At 46.6% G+C, this 20139-nt stretch overlaps 2 protein-coding genes across 2 annotated transcripts in view; both read left to right on the top strand.

The window, feature by feature from the left end:
- Pde10a (phosphodiesterase 10A) overlaps nucleotides 1-5748 on the top strand; it is a 66129-nt gene extending 60381 nt beyond the window's left edge. The window contains exons 20-21 of the mRNA XM_028781474.1: nucleotides 1617-1790; nucleotides 5703-5748. Of these exons, the coding sequence (XP_028637307.1) occupies nucleotides 1617-1734 (118 nt within the window). The 3' untranslated portion in view covers nucleotides 1735-1790; nucleotides 5703-5748. The remainder of the gene's footprint in view (nucleotides 1-1616; nucleotides 1791-5702) is intronic.
- Nucleotides 5749-8566: 2818 nt separating this feature from the next.
- CUNH6orf118 (chromosome unknown C6orf118 homolog) overlaps nucleotides 8567-20139 on the top strand; it is a 22961-nt gene continuing 11388 nt past the window's right edge. Inside the window, exons 1-5 of the mRNA XM_028781473.1 lie at nucleotides 8567-8600; nucleotides 12680-13395; nucleotides 14195-14317; nucleotides 15732-15791; nucleotides 17356-17480. Coding sequence (XP_028637306.1) covers nucleotides 8576-8600; nucleotides 12680-13395; nucleotides 14195-14317; nucleotides 15732-15791; nucleotides 17356-17480 — 1049 coding nt within the window. The 5' untranslated portion in view covers nucleotides 8567-8575. The remainder of the gene's footprint in view (nucleotides 8601-12679; nucleotides 13396-14194; nucleotides 14318-15731; nucleotides 15792-17355; nucleotides 17481-20139) is intronic.

The raw sequence follows: 20139 nt of genomic DNA, 5'->3' as shown, positions 1-20139 counted from the left end.
CAAATGTGGTGTGCTCTAGCCTCTGCTGTGTATTTCAAGACAGAGTTTCTCTGTGTAGCCCTGGCTATCCTGGAATGGGCTTGAACTCAGAGATATGCCTGCCTCTGCCTCCTGAGTGCTGGGATTAAAGGCGTGTACTACCATCTGGTTTATAGATTGCTTTTTAGAACATCAATTAAAACCAACAAGGAAGGCCACTTTAGATCAGTTGTTTTCCTGTCTGAGAGATGGCCTTTCTTCCATTCTTGGAAAGTGGTTCATCTTGTTGATCTTCAGTGGCCTGAATTATAGGGAGGTCACTAGAATTAAATCCATAGATGGTTCCACACCGTGGGCGTGGGCTGTGGCTCGCTCCTGGAGGGATCAAATTACAGGAAGTGCTGACATTAAAGCGCAGTGGGAATAGCAAAATAGCAAACCATCTGAATCCATACCTGTATTTTAACAACAATGTAAGATGAAAACACCCTTTCCTGTCTGCAACGCTATGATTTGTAATAAACATTTAGAAGCTGTCAGGGTAAGTAGCTGTTGGGCCTTCAAGCACAAGACTGGCTGTAGTCTGGTGAGTGTGGTAAGTAGCTTTGGGCAGCTTTGGTGAATCCCCATTTCTCTGTGCTTGGCGGACTGGGCCCATATCATTGTTTTAAGACTATTTTAGTATATAAATATCGTACACATGAACATTAAGGAAATTACTAATTTTGGTATTTGTCTTTTCCCAATGTTTCAGAAAAGCCTCTAAGATCTGGGGAAATGACACATTTTGGAGCAGATGAAGAGTTCTACCCTGCTTATGTCATAGTTTAGGACTCTTTATTTTTTAAAAGAATTGTTTTCCCTAAAGGTGTCTTAGCATGCTTGCTTTAAAAAGTTGGGGGATTTTTAGTAGTGCCATGTATAAATTTTGTGCTTGCCAGTGTCAAAGCATTCTTCAGACACTGACATTGTCAGTGACTGACAGTGTCAGGCTGGGATGCTGTGAAGAACTCTGCCAGGCACACAGAGGAGTCACCATTGCAGGGTTGCAAGGCCACGTGCCTGTGACAGTCCATTGGAGGACAAGGAGACAGGAGATTGGAGGACAGTTGGAGAACAGGGCTCCTGTGGAAGGTCACTGGAGGTGCCGTGTCTGCGGTAGGGTGTTTTGGAAACCCAAATCAGGGAATTTGAGTTGTTTTACACCTGAGAAGCTGTCAGGATAGAGGACCCTGAAGCAAGTGTAACTGGCCTCCCTAACTCCCTGTCATTTCTGCTCTCCCACCCGACACCCCTGGCTTCTTGCAGGGACCAGCCCCGGCCAGGAGCCCTATTACACACTTGCTGATTGCATCCTGGATAATGAGGAAATACAACCCTTTCTCCAACTGAGTTTCTGTTCTTTGCAGCCTAGAGCAGGTAGAACAAGATGCCCAGGGCTCTGTTGCCCCTGAGGCTCGCAGCTGAGGTGACATGGCATAGAGCCTGCCCAGACACCTCGCACCGGCCACTGTCAGCATCAGAACGACCCTCGACGAGGCTGTGCTCAGTTGTCCCACACTGGCGATGTCACCTTTGAAAGCCAGCCCAGGAACTCTTGTTTCGATGCCATCCATAACTACATCCTTTGTTCCTAGGGATAACCTCAATCAGTGGGAGAAGGTAATTCGCGGGGAAGAGACAGCAATGTGGATCTCAGGCCCGGTCGCTGGCAAGAGCACATCTGAGAAGCTGAACGTGAAGGTGGACGACTGATCCCGAAGCGATATCTGCCCAGCAATCGACTCAACCTGCTTCTGTGACTTTGTTCTTTTTATTTTCAAGGGGGGTGAAAACCCCCCCTCTCAGAAGGTACCGTCGCACATCCATGTGAAGCAGATGACTCCCTGCTTGCCGTTCACACCTCGGACAGTGAGCCGCCCAGGCTACACCGTGTTCAGATGTCGGCTATTCCGTGGCTCCACCTGACCTTGGAATGCTGTTTGCTACCAGGCCAGCACTGCACTGGCTGGAGGGGGCAGAGACTACGGGAGGGGTCCTTGCCTGCATCCTTCCATGAGGGTGTGGCCAGTACCCTGGTTCTGTGCTTCCTTTCTCTAACAGCAATGCCGCTGCTTGGTGGCATTGGTTAGAAATGGGACACACGCCCCCCCCCCCCCCGTTGTGAAGTTTACATGTGACCTTCCTGTAGGTTAACTAGGTTTGTAGCCTGGGACACATGTAATGAAGGTTACTAGTCCATGGGTTATAGAGAAATGCAAGCTGTTGATTACAGGTGCACTACAGGTGTGTTCTTTGAGTTTCTCTGGGAGCATGTAGGTGAGTCAACGCCACTCAGAAGGAAGCATACCTCTGCCCTCATCAAGGGGACACAGGGTACATCCCAGGCTTCGGGGAACTGCAGCTCTCTTCAAACCATGTCAAAGAATTAAAACAACCCCCCCTCCTCACTGTAGCCTTTGGCGACTTTGCCAAACCCTTTACACAAAGAAAATAAAAGTAAGGCGTATAAATTTCCTCCAGCAAGCAAATCTTGTGAGTAAAAAAAAAAAAAATGTGAATTTTAACAATCTCTTTATATTTTTACTGTGCGTTATGGCAGAATTTTAGTCACGTCCAAAACAAAAGATTATTCCAGAGGACACCTCATCCCATGTCGTACCCTCCTCAGAGGCGCCGACAGCATGGCAGTCTCCTGGGGTTCTGATCCCTCTCCTCACTGTACAGTCCTCTCTGGACAGGAGGAAACGCAGGACCACCACATTGACCCTGCTGGTGTCTCCTCTCACCATTCAGAGATCCACAATGAAGGCTGAACGCCATTGTGTGTGGCTAGTTCTCCAGTGTGTGTGATCTTCTAGAGAAGCCAGGATGCCCTGGGCCCTCCTTGTGGAGTTCTAAGGAAGTCACAGGTTGACACCATGGGGATTTTCAGGATAGCAGCCTGGAGACCAGAGAATCCAAGCTCCGTTGTTCTCACTCAGTGAGCCTTGAGAAGGAAGAGACTGATCAGAAACCAACACTGGCAGAAGTGTGAAAAGTTGCTTTAAAACGAATTTTTTGAATAGATGTTGATACCTGATCACCATACACACAGGAGCTTGGCATCTGCAAAGTCTATTCAGTTTCCTTCCACACATTGACTCACAGTTGTAGCGGAGTGGGCTGAACACAAGCCGTGTCTTTAACACTGTACATGTGATTTTCCCCACAGGATTCTAAAATGTTACCATCTCCTCCCCACCCCACCCCTGCTGTGTGCTACTCCCTTTTCTGTTATAAGGTGATGTCAACGAGAGAAGCTACCACAACACCAGGGCTGTGCACACATGTGCACACACATATATGCATGGTGTGGGGGACAAGCACACACATATATGTACAACACATACACACACACACGAGACAAAAGGAGAGAAAAGAAAGAAGCAAGCATTTATTAAAAATAAAAAAAGAAAGTCACCTTCATATTCAAAAGCGGTTGTTTTCCCTGTAGGGAAACAGGTAGCTCTCCATAAAGACATGAGTATGAGTGTGTTCTCCCATGAGTGGTCACTGAAGCTAGTCCACCTTTCTCATACAAACAGGTGTCACTGGCTTCAGCAAAAAGCCACCCGATCCACACAAACTGATTGTCTATCATCTTGGAATCTGAATTGTAGGAAGGGGCAGCATATAAGACGGCTGTTTAACTCAGGCATTCCAAAGGCATGCGTGCATGGATTCTGTCCCCTAGCATATAAAAGGACCCTGGCGTTGGGACACCTATGACTGCCAATTTCTTTTAATTTGACCTAAGCAAGAACATTGTATGGCCTGGCCCTGCCTGGGCAGTTTTGCAGAGGAACCTGCTGGAGCTTTATTGGCTGTTCAGTCTCTTGTGAAATAGTATCCTGTGAGAAAGCTTGGAAAAAAGACTGTATCTGGGAAGACCTTTGCAACATTGTTCCCTCCATGTGCCAAGACTCAGTTAGGAGGCGTGAATCTGCCCAAAATAAACTAGGCCAGGATACAGCCATGTTTAGTTAATAATTTGATTTTAAAATTCATGCATTCAGGAGTGGTTTTTGTGTGTCTTGGCAAGTGGAGTGAGTACATTTAACATACAGGGACGTGAAATCCCACCTTTTGTCTCTCGAAGTTGTTTTCTCTCCAAAGGTTTCCAGGAATTTCTCATTAACGGCTGATGCAAACTTAGTGGCTAATAATGAATATAAACAGAATGTTCAACTCACCAAAATTATATTATTTACAATCATTGGTGATACAAAAATTTTATAGCAATGGTGATTATTTAATTTGCTTCCACACTGTGGTTATCTTCTTATTTTTTTCTTTCTGAGAAAATGTTCCCAGATACATAAGTGCATGCCAACACCAACATGAAGTATTGATCCCGGGGAGTAAAATACAGTTCTAAAGTTTGTAAACATCAACTATATGTCAGTTCATTAGAGGCTGTGGGGACAGTGAAAAGCATTCTGCTGTGGAGGTCAGCATTCCACCTTGCTAGGAAGAGAGCAGTTGAATCCTGTCCCTGGCTCCCTCCTGCCTGACAAGTGTTGTCAGACTGTTGCTGAGATATTCCAAGTGACCCACCCCCACCACTGCACAAATAGCTTGATGTGACCTGTTTAGTGTGGCTCTCCTCTTTTAAGCATGTGTTAGCATTTTTATTTTATACATACCCAGTGAACTCTGCTCTTTCAAGTGTGTTCATGTATGTGCTAGCTATATTAGCACAGCCTGCCTGCTGCTGCAAAACGCCCTAGAGACCGGGCCTTTCAATGGGCTTAACTTGGTGTGCTGTGTTTTCTGCTCTCTTAGGTCTAAATTATGGTGTCACCTTTAATAGGACAAAAGTATGCACCTCGCCTTGGCTGGTCCCTTTCTGTTTTCAATGCTGACTTCTCCCCTTTCTCTCCTGTGGTCACCCTACCTTTCCAGAGTGTAAGGGACAACATTTAAAGGAGCGTGTCCCTGGTAGGGGCATCCCTGCTCACCAGGTCCCTGTCATCATCCCACCTCACTGACATCTACCCTGGTGACTTGGGATCCTCTTGTTTGTGGGGAACTGTGGCTCCAGTTAGCGGCACCAATCTGTTGTGTTCTGGCTCCCCAGCTGCCTTTGGTTTTGAAGGTCTCTTCTCTCTGTACATCCCACCCCTGCATTTGCTTTGCGCGATCCTGATGCTGTGTGCACTAGGATTCTTGGAAGACTATCCATCAGTCACAGACTCCTCCTGTGGCAAGATGTCAGGGTGACTCGACAGTCATTGTGAAATCTGAGTTAGTCACACACTCACTGCCAGCCGCGGCTTCCCCTCGCATGGCTCTTAGATTTTCACACATGAGTTTCTGCGGCCGCCTATCTGGCTGGCATTATCTATAGTAAGTTGAAATCAGAGGTGCCCAGCGGAGGCCGTCGTTCTCACTGTCTTTGAAACAAAGGGTGTACGGTTTGATCAATGAAAGTATTTAAGGCGTTTCATGCAATGACAAAATGCTCAGTAGTGGAAGGCTGGCTGTGATCAGTCTGCCTGCGCCCCTACTGCAGTTGTGAGGGTTTGTAACTGGAACAGCACACGGAGGCCTGACCCTGTGGGGGCGCAGGAAAAAGCCAAGCACCAAGGTGGAACTTTAGTTGAGTATAGCTTGTGTCTCAAGAGGAAGTCAGGGTACATATCTCAGTGCTCAATCTCCAGGTACTATACATTTGCCAGTTTTATCTCTAATGTGAAATAAACTCCCAAACACCTGTTTATTGTATAGCCCACCTAAAACACTATTCTATTATGGGCATCCCCACTTTTTTTCTTGGTTTGGTCATCCCGATCTCCGGTCTTCTGCTGTATCTAGAACAGTGAATAATATGATTGATGTATGGGGATACTGTTTCCATATGACCTGTTGTCTGGAGTATATGCTACATGTTCACTTACTGTACAAAAAAAAAAAGGGCAGCTGATTGGTGCACAGCAGTATCTCTCTGTGTACAGTGCCCCACCGATTTAAGAATCACGGACTTGCCCAGAACACTGTGAAACACTTACCAAACGACAAACGCAGCGTCTGGATTCTTTCTAAGAAGAGCAACTTTCTCCACAGGAACACAGTAACAAAAGAGATCCGCCGCCGCCATCCACACCCAGCCAAGACACCTCAGAGGCCATGGGGACAACCTCCTTGATGGCCAACACCTGCTGGAGCAGGGGCACAGGTCCCAAGCAACTGATCCTCAGTGGATGGGTCTGCAGCCAAAGCCTTAATGGGCTCTCTTTTGAAGGGGAAAGAAAGAATTTCAAGCTAATGATATCCAACATTATTGTAGTTGATGAGTTAGTAAATTCCAAAAAAAGATGATTTTATATGTATGACATAAAAAAAATCTTTGTAAAGTGCGCAAGTGCAATAATTTAAAGAGGTCTTATCTTTGCATTTATAAATTATAAATATTGTACATGTGTGTAATTTTTCATGTATTCATTTGCAGTCTTTGTATTTATGAAAAAACTTTACTGTTATGTTTGTATAATAGAACATTAATCATTTATTATAACTCAGACAAGGTGTAAATAAATTCATAATTCAAACAGCCAGTATATATGCATATATGGGTGTTACATTGCAAAAAAAAAATCTCTATCTTTGTTCTATTCACATGCTTAAAGAAGTAAGAAATCTTTTGTGGATATGTAATTATACATATAAAAGTATATATATATATATGTATGATACATGAAATATATTTAGAAATGTTCATAATTTTAATGGATATTCTTTGGTGTGAATAATTGAATACAAAATTTTTAAAATACCATCTCTCAAGTTTGCTCTCATTTGTGGGGAAGGCGACAGATGCCCAGAGAAGCTGTCCATAGGTGGCAGCCAGATCTTCCCACAGACACTTGCTTGGCTGGGAATCAACACAGTCTGTATGAAATGCGGCTGGGAAAATGCTTTGTCTCTACAGAGAGGAGCCAGAGGACAGCTCCTCTGTATAGTGTTACTTCTACTTCTTGCTCCTGTCAGGTTAGTTTTTGTTGACTTGACACAAGCTAGTGTTATCTGGGAAGAGGAACCTCCGCTGAGAAAAAAATGCCATAGTAACTGGCTCATAGGCAAGTCTGTGGAACATTTCCTTGATTAACGATTGATGCGGAAGGGCCCACTATGGGTGGTGCCACACCCTAGGCTGGTGGTCCTGAGTGTGAAATAAATGAGCCTGAGCAAGCCACAGGAAGCAAGGCAGTAAGCGGTACTCCTCTGTGGCCTTCTGCATCATCAGCTCCTGCCTCAGCTCCTGCCTCTAGGTTCCTGCCCAGTTTGGGTACCAATTTCCTTCAGGGTTGGAATATGACCTGATCATTGTAAGCTGAAATAAACCACCTCCTCCCCATGCTGCTTTTGGTGGTAGTGTTTATGACAGCAATAGAAACCCAAGACAGTGGTAGACTGTGTATATATGCGCCCTTCCACCCCCAACAATACCACCACCTCTCTGCCCTAAGCCTGATTGGGAAGAGGTCAGGGATGTGGCTCCATGGTAGGGCATATGCCTCTAACCATAGACCTGGGTTCCAGCCTGGCACTGTAAAAAAGTTGTTAGTTCCCTTGCACACCAAATCCTGACAGCTGAAAGCAGCACAAAGCCACTTTTCCACCAGGCTGAAAGGAGCCTAGGCTCTGGGTCAGAATTCAACTGCCTGAGTCATAGGTCAAGGTCACCTGGGGCCAGCTGCAACTCTGCTCTTCCTGACTTTCCATAGCACTTACTATTGCTGCTCAGGAGGCTCTTCCCTGGGTGGACCTAGGTGTCTGGTCCTTCCATCCCTCGGCCTTCAGAAGCCACCCTGTCTCCCATGTGGGGACAACATGGGTAGTAAGCCAGGGATTTGCTTCCAGAAAAATCCAGCTCAGTTTTGACAGGTCAGTGGATTGCACCAATAATAATTGAATATACTTCTCCTTCAGTCACTTTGATAGACTACTAAACAATAGAAGGGTGTCTGAGTGTTACTGTATTCTTAAGGATCGACACATATTCAACCCTTGACATTCTGATTTTTGTCAACTAGGGTAGAATGATTACCCTGACATAAGCCATGATGTGGAAGAAATTTTTTTTGGCTGTAGAAAAAAAAATTAACACTTTCCACGGGAGGTGCCGCTTTAACTAGCACATGCCTTGTGCAAACCAGAATTCTTCCCTCCCTGCCTGAACTCAGGATCTCAGCTGGTGACCCTATCACGTGTTCAGAAACACCTCTGCCCTCTTCTTTAGAGTCCTCTGTGCTCTGGGCTAGAACCAAGGAGTGCAGCAGAGGCTCATTCACTGGGGACACACAGGGATGTGTTATCTTTGGTCCCTTGTGCTGTAATGAATCTGCCTTGTTTTGTTTTGCAAAGTAAAGCCAGTGAGCATCCCTCCAGAGATCCCAGGCCTGGCTGAGGAGAGGTGGCAGACCCTGGCTGCTCTGTTATCCTGGCACCCTGTGGCCAGGCCCCAGAGTTACACTGTGGGGGCGGGGCTAGGAATGTTTATTGTTTCCGTGGCAACTGCAGCTTCCGTTAGCAGCTAGCGATCAGAGGGGCGATGGCTGAGGATATGGAACCTGATTGTAAGTGGTCTGCCTCTATTTTTATGTTTGTCTAGCCCAGTTGATGTTTGACTGTCTGGGAAAGCTGGTTTCTCAGAAGTGGTTTTGAAAGTAAAAACCTTTCTGGTAGCGGAAGGTCAGCTCCTGGATCAAGAGGGTTTGCTTGGATCTAGAGAATCTTAGACTCTTCAGAAGCTTGAGGAAGCTGGCTACTTCTGTCCACAAGCGGAAACAGAGCAAAGAACGCATGCGCACCAGTGCTCCACTCAGTTCCCCTTCAGTTCATTCCAGGGCCCGCCCAGGAAACAGAGTGAGCCTTCCCACTTCAGCCCATTTAAGAAAACCCCTCAGGGCAACCTCATCTAGATAATTTCTTTTGTGAGTTCCTTCCTAGATTCTATTTTGAATCAGGCTGATAATTAAAAATAGCTATCACCTTAGTGTCTGTGTTATAGGATGTGTGTGAAGGTGTATGGTGTACCTGTATGTGTTGATAAGTACCTTGGAGGGAAAGGGATGGAGGACCTCACTCTACTAGTTCAGTGCTTTTTGCGAAACTTCCTGTACCAACCACACCACTCTCTTGAAACATGATTTACAGGTCAGAGAGGCAGGCACAGTCAGGTGTCTGTCTCGAATGCATAGTTTATTGTCCATATGTAATAACAGTGGGGAGCAACTCACATGAAATAAATCTAACAACCTAACAGTCCGCCTCTAAGTGACACCACCAATATCCAGAGGCAGAGTTCACTTAGGGACTGTTGCTAGAGCAACAGGTTGCGAGTCCGATGTCCCAGTGCCAGCCAACTCCTGTGTCTACATCCAGTGTTGGGGACGTCGTTGAGGGGATGCTGGCCCCACTGCAGATGTCCCTTGAGAGTGACGACGCTGACTGGTACAGCCTCAGTTGTGCTTAGCCAGGTCAGCCAGCATGCTGGACCCTCAACACCCACAAGTGTCAGAGCCAGGTCATTGGCAGGACATCTGCTGGGAGACATGGTCTTTTGTTGTTAGAGTACTCACGCAGGTGGCTCATGTCCGCTGAGGTGGTATATTGCAGACTAGCATCTGCTGAGGTTCCTGGAGCCTGGATTTTTATGACTTTTCTGAGACTAGTCTAGTTTTTGCATGTATTGTGTTCATGTGTGTGTTGGTCAGTGCCTCGGAGGGAGGTATCCCTCCTATAACATCCTATAACACAGGCACCAAGGTGATAGTTACTTTTAATTATTTATCTGACACAAAATAGAATCCTGGAAGGAACTTTCAAAAGAAATTATCTAGATGAGGTAGCTCTATGGTCATGCCCTGGGGGGTTTTCTTTAATGGGCTGAGGTGGGAAGACCCACTCCGTTTCCTGAGGAGCAGGGTCCTGGAGTGAACGGAGGGTTGAGTGAATCACTGGTGCGCATGCGTTCTTTGTGCCCTGTTCCTCATTCGATGTGTGTCACCTGATCCCAGGGCATTGCTGTTTACACCCAGTTACTTCTGCGGTCAGCGCTGGCTTGATGTTAGGACAGTGAGAAGAAGGGTCTCCAGTTCGTGTCTTTATTTTGTTCTACACGTTCGCTACTCTCCCACTCACAGTCCTCCCTTGGTGACTGCGGCACGCGCAGATCTTTCACCATGTCCCAAGTGCTTTCTCTTCGTGCTCCACAGGGCTTGCCTGAATGCTGCTCATGGAAACAGAATTAGAATCAGAGGCTGGTTTGGTTGAGAAATAGGGTCCAAACTGATCTTCATATTAAAGGCTGTTGTTTGTATCTCTCATCCCCACCCCCAAAAGATGCAAGTCTAAAAAAAAATCATATTAAATGATGAAAAACAAAATAATATCATATTCAATGCTAATAAAAAACATTTTGGGTATTTAATTTAATCTACATTTTGTCCATCAGCCCTGATGTTATGTTTTCCTCATCAACAATCTTTAAAAAAAAAAAAGTCTTGTTTTTCCTCAAAGCTGATTTGTTCTCAGGTCCTTTGTGAGGGAGCCTCACTGGCCTGGGATCAGCATAAGCTTCCTTGTCTTTGGGAGTTGGGCAGACACAGTGGGAGGCACAAACTTCTCGTGTCAGACTGTGCACAATTAGAACAGAGCATGTGGCAGGTAGTGTAAGATTCCGGCAGAGGGAATGGCATCTGCCTTTGCCAACTCCCATGCAAGCTATGTAAAACCCCTGCTAAGCCAGGGCTTCTCAGCTCGGGGGTTACCACCCTTTGGTGGCTGAACGACTCTCTCACAGAAGTGGCATATCAGACATTCTGCATATTAGATACTTACATTTACATTCATAGCAGTTGCAAAGTTACAGTTATAAAGTAGCCATTGGATAAATTTATGGTTGGGGGCTCACCACAACATGAGGAACTGTATTAAAGGGTCAGAGCGTTAGGGAGGTGGGAGGTTGAGAACCGCTGTGCCAATTAGAAAAGCCTCACTGGACTGGTGGCTTTCAGTCTTTTCTGGACATAAGCTAACAGAAGGACGGCTCTGATACAGCATGTACCCCACAGTTGGTGACATATATTTTTCCTGCTTTTTCTGTTCATGCTTTGGATGAAATGCAGGACTATTGGTTTTGATAAAAGTCACGTTAATATTTTATCAATTGGTAAGGGCATATCTTTGAGAGTACTGAGCTGATCAGTGAGGGGAGTCCTAAAACCCCATTCCCAGAAGTATTTGTGTCACCATCCAGCCATGGTCACTCAAGTAGGGCAGAGTATGGCTCATTTTCATCTAGGGCTGTGCTGGGGTGGCTGAGAGCTGGGTTTGACCACATCCCTAAAGGGACAAAATCCTGAGATGACCAGAGCTTATTTACTGCTTGGTGGGACCGCAGGCATCACTTCCAGGGATGAAGACGGGAGGAGCTTTGGTGATGTCCATGTACCATGGCCCCAAGACAGTTTATCATCATAGGAGCCTGCTGACTAGAAGCAAAGGGTGGGAAGCCATTACTCACTCAAAGATATAGGGCTCCACATCAGAGAAAATGAATGGTTTCTAGAGGGGAGAGCTACCTGGCCAGCCATGGGGGTGTTGGGGGTAGGCGCTGCCCTGATGAAGTAGGAACTGGATTCTGACAAAGAGAACAAATCTGAGAGAGATTCCCTGAGGCTTCCAATCCTGCGTTCTGGTCCTGCGATGCCAGACCAGAGTACTCGGAGCTTGGAGTCCGGTGGGCCGGCACACTCGTGGCTACTGTCAAGCAGGAGGAAGTTCTGCTGGCCTTCTGTTCCTTTCAGGGTGTGTCCTGACTCCCCAGATGATGTTTTTAGGCCAAGACTGGGCACATGTGTGGAACCGCATCAAGCATAGGTTCTGAAAGTCCCCATTCATCCTGCCTACCTGGGCTCAGGGAACATGCAACAAAAGTAGTCCAACAGCTGGTGAAGAATGTGCTTAGCAACCAGCTCTGCCACATTAAGGGGAGACCTTGATAAGCATCTCAGCATCCCTCCTCAAGGTGGCTGTGCAGCTACTTACAGACGGGCTCATCCTGAGGACTTCTGGCTGTGACAAATGATGGCTGTAGGGACATCCTGTGAGCTTAGACTTAAGCTGCTCCTCAAGACTCAGGAGAACCTGGCCTACCACTTGGAGCCTGAGTCTTGGTGGCTGTGGGGACAAGAGAGGTTCCAACCTTGCAGAAGGGGTGACATTTGTTTATCCCTCCCCCCACCCAGGACCCTCTCAGAAGTTATGCCTCTGGTATTGTAGATATCTGTGGACTCTCTGCCCTTATAGCAGGAAATGATGCTTCAGGGTGCATAAAAACAACCCTGGACAGAAGTCCCCTTACCTGAGAGTTCCTTCACAGCCGATTGAATGTTGTGTCCCATTGACAAGATTATTCAGATTGGTCTTGAAGGGTTGTGAGTTTTATGCCTATAAGAGCACCCAGGGCACCCCCCTGTGCTCTTTATACTCAGCTACACCTGAGGTGTCTTGGACTTATAAGGATGACACTGGGTGCTGTTTTCTTACCCTCTCTGAAGACCCCTCTTTTCTATGACAGACATACAACAGGGCTGCCTTTCTGTGGACACAGGAGGGGCCTCACTGTTATGTTTTTTTCTCTCCTGAGCAGTTTACCTAAAGTGGAAGCACTGTGAGACACAGGGTGTTAAGACTCTATGCAACCTGAGGAAACTTCTGTCCCGACTCCAGGAGGACCACAGGAAGGATATCTATGTGTACACTTCAGGACACCTGAACCCCAGGAAGCTCTACAAGCCACCGGAGACCATTTTCCAGCACTGGCGCAATGCAAACAAGTCATGGCAGAAACCCAGCACCTCCACATCCTCTGCCATCTCCTCTATTTCCAGAAAAGAACAAGTCTCAGAGATGAAGGATGCTTGGGTTCGCTTTACAGTGAACACAGCCCTGCATCCCGATGACACACACAACACGCCACTGTTCAGGTATCTGAACCCACGAATACAGTCCTCCCATGCCCTCAAAGAAGGTGAAACCTCCACATCTCCACAGTATGAAGAGGAAGAGGAACTAAAGGAAAGACCTGTGTTTTCCCGGGAAACACACATGAAGGAAGAGCTCAGGCTGCCTGAGATGAAAGTCCTCAGATACTCAGAGGTGGTATCCAGCCGCCAGTGTTCCAGGTCTGCCCCAGGCAGGGATGTGTACCAGTACATCAGCTCCTACCTAGCTGGTATAACAAAAGCTGACAGATACAAGAAGTTCCTAAGTTTCCAAAGAGAAGTGCTAGCAAAGGATGATATCCTGAAGTATGATTTCACGGGGAGCAAGGTGGCTGTGAACCATGAGAACAGACTGAAGGAGGTAAGGGGAGGGGACTCTGCAATGTTGTCAACATGGGACCGAAGCTCAAAGACCCTGTGGGCCCCAACTCATCCTGAGGTACCTCAGTTAGGGGTCCAGAATGCAGCAAAGCTGCTGGCACCTCTAATCCCCAGCAAGGTCAATAAAGTGACATTTGACAGGGGTAAACTGGTGGAGAATTCATGACCAGCAGCACTCAGTGATTGATGGGGCAGTTGTGGAAACACTGTGTCTGGACTCCGGGAGAATGTCTACCTTACCTCTTATAGTAGATGGGAGAGAAGAGACTGGGCAAGTGATGGCACAGAGGCCATTGGGTTAGAGATGATGGGGTATGCTGGTGAGGGCTGTGATATGTGAACTGACTGTGGGCTGAGAGGGACCTGACTCACTAGGGAAGCACACTCTGGGAAGAATTCAGTAGAGGAGAGAAAAGAGCCATGTATGTGTCAGAGAGCCAGAGCCCAGGGTTTGGGCCTATTTAAGTTGTGGGAAAGGGAAGGCTCCTGAGGATGTCTGTCAGGGCAATGTGGGGGGGGTGGTTAGAGAGGGACAGAGGATGAGCCTCTGATTGCAGGAAGCAGGGATGGATAAGGAAAATGGGACCTAAGCAAACACACACAGTGACCTGGCTTTTAGCAGCCGTGGAAGGGAATCAGGCTCATGGATTTGCCAGCCCCTCTGCAGAGGCCAGTGCCTGGGTGGCCTTTTCTGACTGATTTCTCAGAAGGACACACTGTTCTGAGAGAAGCATGAGGACCCCACCCGTTTCAGGAACTGGCTCTCCGTCTTCCCCTAGGAGCTCCAGAATATATGCACCTACAACCCCCAGCAGTTCAACAGGTTGCAAGTCTTTGGGGAAATCTTTGAGGATATTTGCAACAGCTCTTTGATCTTCGGGGATCTCCTGAAAGAGGTTAAGGTAATTGCACACATCTTCCACAGGATGGTTGAGAACCGTCCATGACAAGCATGAAGCTGTGCACAGACAGCTGCTCATGCACACACAGTGGCTTGTACACCTAAGGATCTCATGCCTCTTAGAAATTACAGTCTCCATTCCACAGAGGAAGGCATCACTCAGTCAGAGAGACTCATGGGGATCCACTCACTGTCTTGTCAATCATGTGAGCCACTTGAAGCTAGCACTGAGTTAATTTGCTGCTCGGCTCCTATGATTTCCCGCCAGAGCTTCCCAATTATGAGATCTGAACAACACGGCATATAAGCTAGCTTTCACAACTAGGCACTTATATGTTTATATGGATCTTTCTGGGGTTTTCAGTTTGTCGTGATTTTGTGATGGAAGTAGCTCTGCGGAATCCAGTTTGAAAGTTAAGTTGTTCAAGGCCTGTTCTAGTTAATTATCTGTTGCTGTGATGAAACAACCCAAACTAAAAGCAAGACATGGATAAAAGTGTTTATTTTAGCTTATGGTTCCGAAAGGATAAAGTCCATTGTGGCGGGAGCCATGGCAACAGGCAGGGAAGACATGGCAGCAGAAGCAGGAAGCTGGTTGATCAAAGTTTCATCCATGCACAGGAAGAAGAGCAATAACAGGAAATAGGGCCAGGCTATACATACTCAAAGCCTGCCTTCAGTGGCTCACTTCTTCCTGCAAGGCATTACCAACTAAAGGCTCCATAAGTGTTCAAATACATGAGCCTGTGGGGAACGGTTCTCCCCGGAGCCATCACAAAGCCTGTGCTGTGATCTGATTCCCTAATAACAAGAGATGGGTAATGAGGGCTATGTGCTGCTCGCAGGACCCTGGCCACCTCACCTTCAGCAGGTCTCAGAACTACTCACGGCAGGGGATATGTTGAATGCAGATCAAGGTTTTTTACAACAGGAACTTGAACTGATCAGTAGCTGGTAGTCATTAGGATTCAATGACAATTTTTTAAGTTTGTGCGCACATGTATTTGAGCATATTGCAGAAAAAGTTTATACTACACAGGGTTAGGGTCTGAAGTTAACAGACATCCTTAATGCCTATGTGTTTTATTCATGTAAAAAAATCATCCTAGGGCCCGGGGAGATGGCTTACTGTATGTAGTGCTCAGTGAGTAAGCACAAGACTCTTGACTCTTAACCTCTAGCTCCCTCACAGAAGGTAGGTGTTACTGGAACAAGGCAGAGACACAGGAGGAGCCCAGCTTGTCTAGCCAGCCTAAGAGCAGACATGGGGTGGGGAGTGACAGAGGAAGACACATGATGTCAACCTCTGGCTTCCGCATGCACACATGGCTGCTCGTGCACATAAGTATCTACATGTAGCCCACTCCCATACACGAGCCTGGTGACATTGTTGTGTTTTGTGTGTGTGTGTACAGGATGAATATGAACTTTACATGGCAGCTCTCCTGGACTCACAGCTCACAGCACAGTATCAGGTAATAACCATCAGGAAGGATATCAAGAGAGCCTGCATGCTCGTGGACTTGTATATCTCAGGAGACTCTCAACCTGAGAAGCCCCGTTTGTTTCTCTGTCATGCAAAGTGCTGGTGTTTCTTTTCTTTTTCTTTTTCTTTTTTTTAAAGGGATGATTCTCATATCAAGTTAAAGTATTCTGGGTGAGTATCTGGCCTGAATATTAAAACACCCCTGGGTCACTCTCTAACCACAGCCATCACATATGACCAGGAACATAAATGGTGCTATAGTGATTACCAGAAAATAGTATTCTGTTGTCACTCAGACTGGGTAGATGGTGACAGCTGGTGACCTAGAGCCACAGTACAGATCACTGGCTCCTTGTGCAACTTTTCCATCAGTCTCAGTGGAAAAGTGGGTCAGTGGGTCAGTGGGTCAGTGGGTTAATAGGTCAGCATGTCGTGTTCTATTAGGGAGTGTCCAATGAGCATGACAGAGAGCTCCAAAAGCTCCAAGAAGCTGATACCTAGAGGTTAGTAACTCTATCTTCTGAGTAGAAAGTATAATATCTTACTTTATATGCCAAAAAAAACCCACAAAAAAAAAGTACAAACCATCAACAACCCCCAAACCCTAGCAAAAACCACATGTGGGCATTGCATCCTGTGTTCTGAGACTTTTCCTGCTATATGATAATAAGCCTGGGGAAGGAGCTCAGTGATTAAAACCACAGGCTGCTCTTGCAGAGGACTCAGGTTCAGTTCCCAGCATCCCCAGAGGTGGCTCACAACCATCTGTAATGCCAGTTCAAGGAGCTCTGATTTCCTCTTCTGACATTCGCAGACACTGCATATGCATGTGGTGCGCTGACATATACGCAGGCAAAATATCCATACACATAAACATTAGGTAGACAAATCAATAGTAGATAGGTTGGTGGATGGATTGATAGATAGATAGACAGATGACAGATAAATGGATGGATGATAAGTAGTAAAAGCAGCTATCTCTGAGGACTGAGCAGCACCTGCAGTCACGGACTTAGCGCTCCTTACTCTGCAGTAGAGCAGAAAAGGAAAGTGTATCCCCACATCTCAATCAAGCATCAAAATGAGGGAGCTGGCAGGCATCCAGAGCTCTTCTTCCTATTCCCGAAGCCCAGAGGACCACCTAATGAGGCAGAGGCCACCAGCCTGAGCTGGTAGTTTCCAGCACGAGCCCCGCATGTCTTTAATTCCACATAAAGATTGGCAATTAAGATCATCTCTCACACATTTGAAATAATTAATAGTGATGTACACATCCCTTTATTCGATGTTTTTCCCCAACCCAACTCTACAAAGAAACCGTGAAACCCCTGCCAATCTTAAGAATTCTCAGGAAATTGCAAGTCTTAAGCTATTGTTAATATTATTTTACTTGGAACATTGCCAATATTTTTCCCTTCCCTCCAGCCCTCCCAATGCACAAATTTAGTTGGAATTTACATTTTACCCCGCGACCCCTGGGCCATACACGAATAACATCCAGGCCAGGGCATCCTACCTGACCATCTTACCTTTGTGTGCTTTGTTCCCGATAGCGGCTCCTGGCTGAAGTCAAGGGGTTGGAGAAGAGCCCAGTGCACAGCAGTGACATTGATCAAGCCAAGGAGCATCTGAGGAAGCTCCAGCAGGCTGCCCTGGAAGCTCTGGAGCGCAACAACAGGTAAGGTACCAGCGTGCGATTCTGGCAAAGTTTCAGTTGATACTCAGCAGAACAGTGATGAGCGGTCTTTTTTTCCTGCATTGGCTTATGTGGCACCTTATTGACTACCTGTACCAATGTTGTCCCATTAACCTGGACTCTTCTGCAAGCAACTGCATAATAACCATGGTGGGCCAAATACGCTGTCCTGATGCCAGAGGTCTCTGAAAGATCCTCCCCAAGGACTTTCTGATGGGACAGAGAGTGGTGGGGCCAGAGAGAGCCTTCTGATTCTACTAACTTAGAATAGCCTGTAACCACTCTGAGCGGTTGTTATTTGTAAGGGCTAACATATAGAAAGACTAGAGCGATTCTAAACCAACTCAACAAAAAACTGTTGTAAGAAGCAAAGACCTGAGTGTGTTTTCAGTGTGTAACCAGAGGGAGAGAGCGTTGCCTCTCACTTTAGTTTGCTCTAAAGCTCTCTCAAAGCGTGGTCACCTAAAGCTGTCTCAAAGCGTGGCCACCGTGAACTCCTGCCCTCCTCCAGGGCCTGCAGGGTTGGCTATGGATGATCACATTGCACCTTGTGGGTGACACTTCTTCAGGCCTAGGCCAAATGTCCCCCTTGTAGCCATGTGTCCCTCAACATTTGTGCTGCTCTTGTTTGACGTGTCCACGTCATTCTCTTAGCGGCCCTGACTGGAGGACTTAGGTCCAAGGGTGTGGTAGGTCAGACAGAGAGAATTAACAGAAAAGTCATCAAGTGGACATCTGCTGTTTATGAATCCCAGAGAAGGCAACACATCCTACAGAGACAATGGGAGGACCAGACATTACAGACTGTGTATGCTTAGCTAGGAGGAAGATAGGGAGGAGGGGAATGGGCAGGGTCTGTGCCAGACGGACATGCAGCATGTGTCGGGCTGGAGCTCTAAGCATATCTGCTATGCTCAGGAAATCACAATGACCAACGAGCCACTGCAGGCTCCTCTGTAGGTTCACCCTGCATGTGTGGTCCATGTGATATATCAAGAACGCTGTTTCTAGCTGTGCCCCGTGAGATCGTTCCAGAAGGATGTAGGATCAGGAGGAGACAGCAAGAGCAGAGGGCTGATGATTCGATGATTCTACCCCGAGGCTGGTGTGTAAGTCAGATTCACAGTCAGAAATTTAGGATTTCACTGCCCAAGTATCTAAAGTTAAAAGCTGACAGTGGAAACATTGCCAGTCCCCACCGTCCGTCTGCTGCTTCAGAGAGCACCCGTGAGAGGGGTGGAACAGAAGGCTAAGAACCAAATAAAGCCACCTCGGGAGAAGGAGGAAGACTCCACCAAGCACAGGAGCACAGAGCACCTGAGAGATGGAGCATAATCTTGGCCATGATGGCGGCAATGTTTATGGTGGTGGTGATGATGAAGAGGATAGTGATGATGGTGATGATGGCTGTGATGATGATGATGATGTGCATGATGAGGATGACGGTGATAGTAATGATGGTAGTTGTGGTGGGGATGATGGTGGTGGGGATGATGATGATGATCTGGTCATGTTGATAATAATTTCAAGGGAAAAGGTATCAAGTAAATATCCTCAGAAGAGCATTTCAGGACATGAAAACAGTCACGAGGCAGAAACACAGAAGCTAAGCACAGAAATCAAATGATAACAGCAACAACCGAATAAAACACGACACAGATAACCAAGGAGGTAGCTGACAGAGCGAGAAACAGACTGTAAATGAAAACTCTGCCACGACGTGCTCAAGAGTTGTTTTGGGTGAGAATACAAGTCACATATATTGGGCCACGAGCAGAAAAACAACTAAGGGACCAGAGCTGAGAGGAGAGCAAAAGGTGATAGAAAGGACAGATATGCAAATAAAATCCAACTCACATAGAGCTAAAGTTTGGAAAGAAGAAATACAGAACAACAGAATATGTAATGTGTAAGAATGGGCCGTGCAAAAGATCTCAGAAGACTACACCCTCTAAATTTACATGCTGCAGCCTCTGTTACATCCATTAAGACCTCAGTCTAGAACGTGCGGAAGTATTAAACCACCACCCGCCGTGTAGACGTGTGGCTTTAAGCCATCTGTGGTATCATCTTCAAACAGAGCGGAGCAATCCCTTGGGTACATGCAGCACCTGCCAGAATCCTTCTGAAATATAGGAGGCATAAGGTATTCAATTCCACTGACTTTGACACTGAGCAAAAATGCAGAGAAGCCTACAGGAGTCATTTGCTCTTCCTTTTTCTATTTTTCTTGTAATTTACTTTTAGTCAAACATGGTAGTCTTTGTACATTCTCTCTATGGGATGCCTGCAAAGGCACAGGGGGCTGCAGCAGGCACCCCTGCATCAGTTCTAGTGTCTGTGGTTGGTCTCAGACTGGAAACTGTAAGGAATTTTTTGCCTCATTATATCTGTGTGTTTGCGTGTGAGTGTGGATGAAAGTTAATGTGCTTGGCTCTGTGGAGGCAAGAAATAAATACTGGGTGTGCTCTCTCACTTTCTACCCTGTTTTTCAGTTTCTCACTGAACCTGGAGCTTACCAGTTGGCTAGACTGATTAACCAGTGAACCCCTGGGATCCTCTTGTTTTCCACCTCCAAGTGTGAGGATTACAGGTGTGTGCTTTTCACGTGGATCAGACTCAGCTGGCTTTACAGGTGTGT

Source organism: Grammomys surdaster, unplaced genomic scaffold, assembly GCF_004785775.1.
Source record: "Grammomys surdaster isolate TR1022 unplaced genomic scaffold, NIH_TR_1.0 447, whole genome shotgun sequence".
Classification (NCBI taxonomy): Eukaryota; Metazoa; Chordata; class Mammalia; order Rodentia; family Muridae; genus Grammomys; species Grammomys surdaster.
The sequence above is the reverse complement of the archived record's forward strand: the minus strand, read 5'-3'. Positions and strand labels throughout refer to the sequence as shown.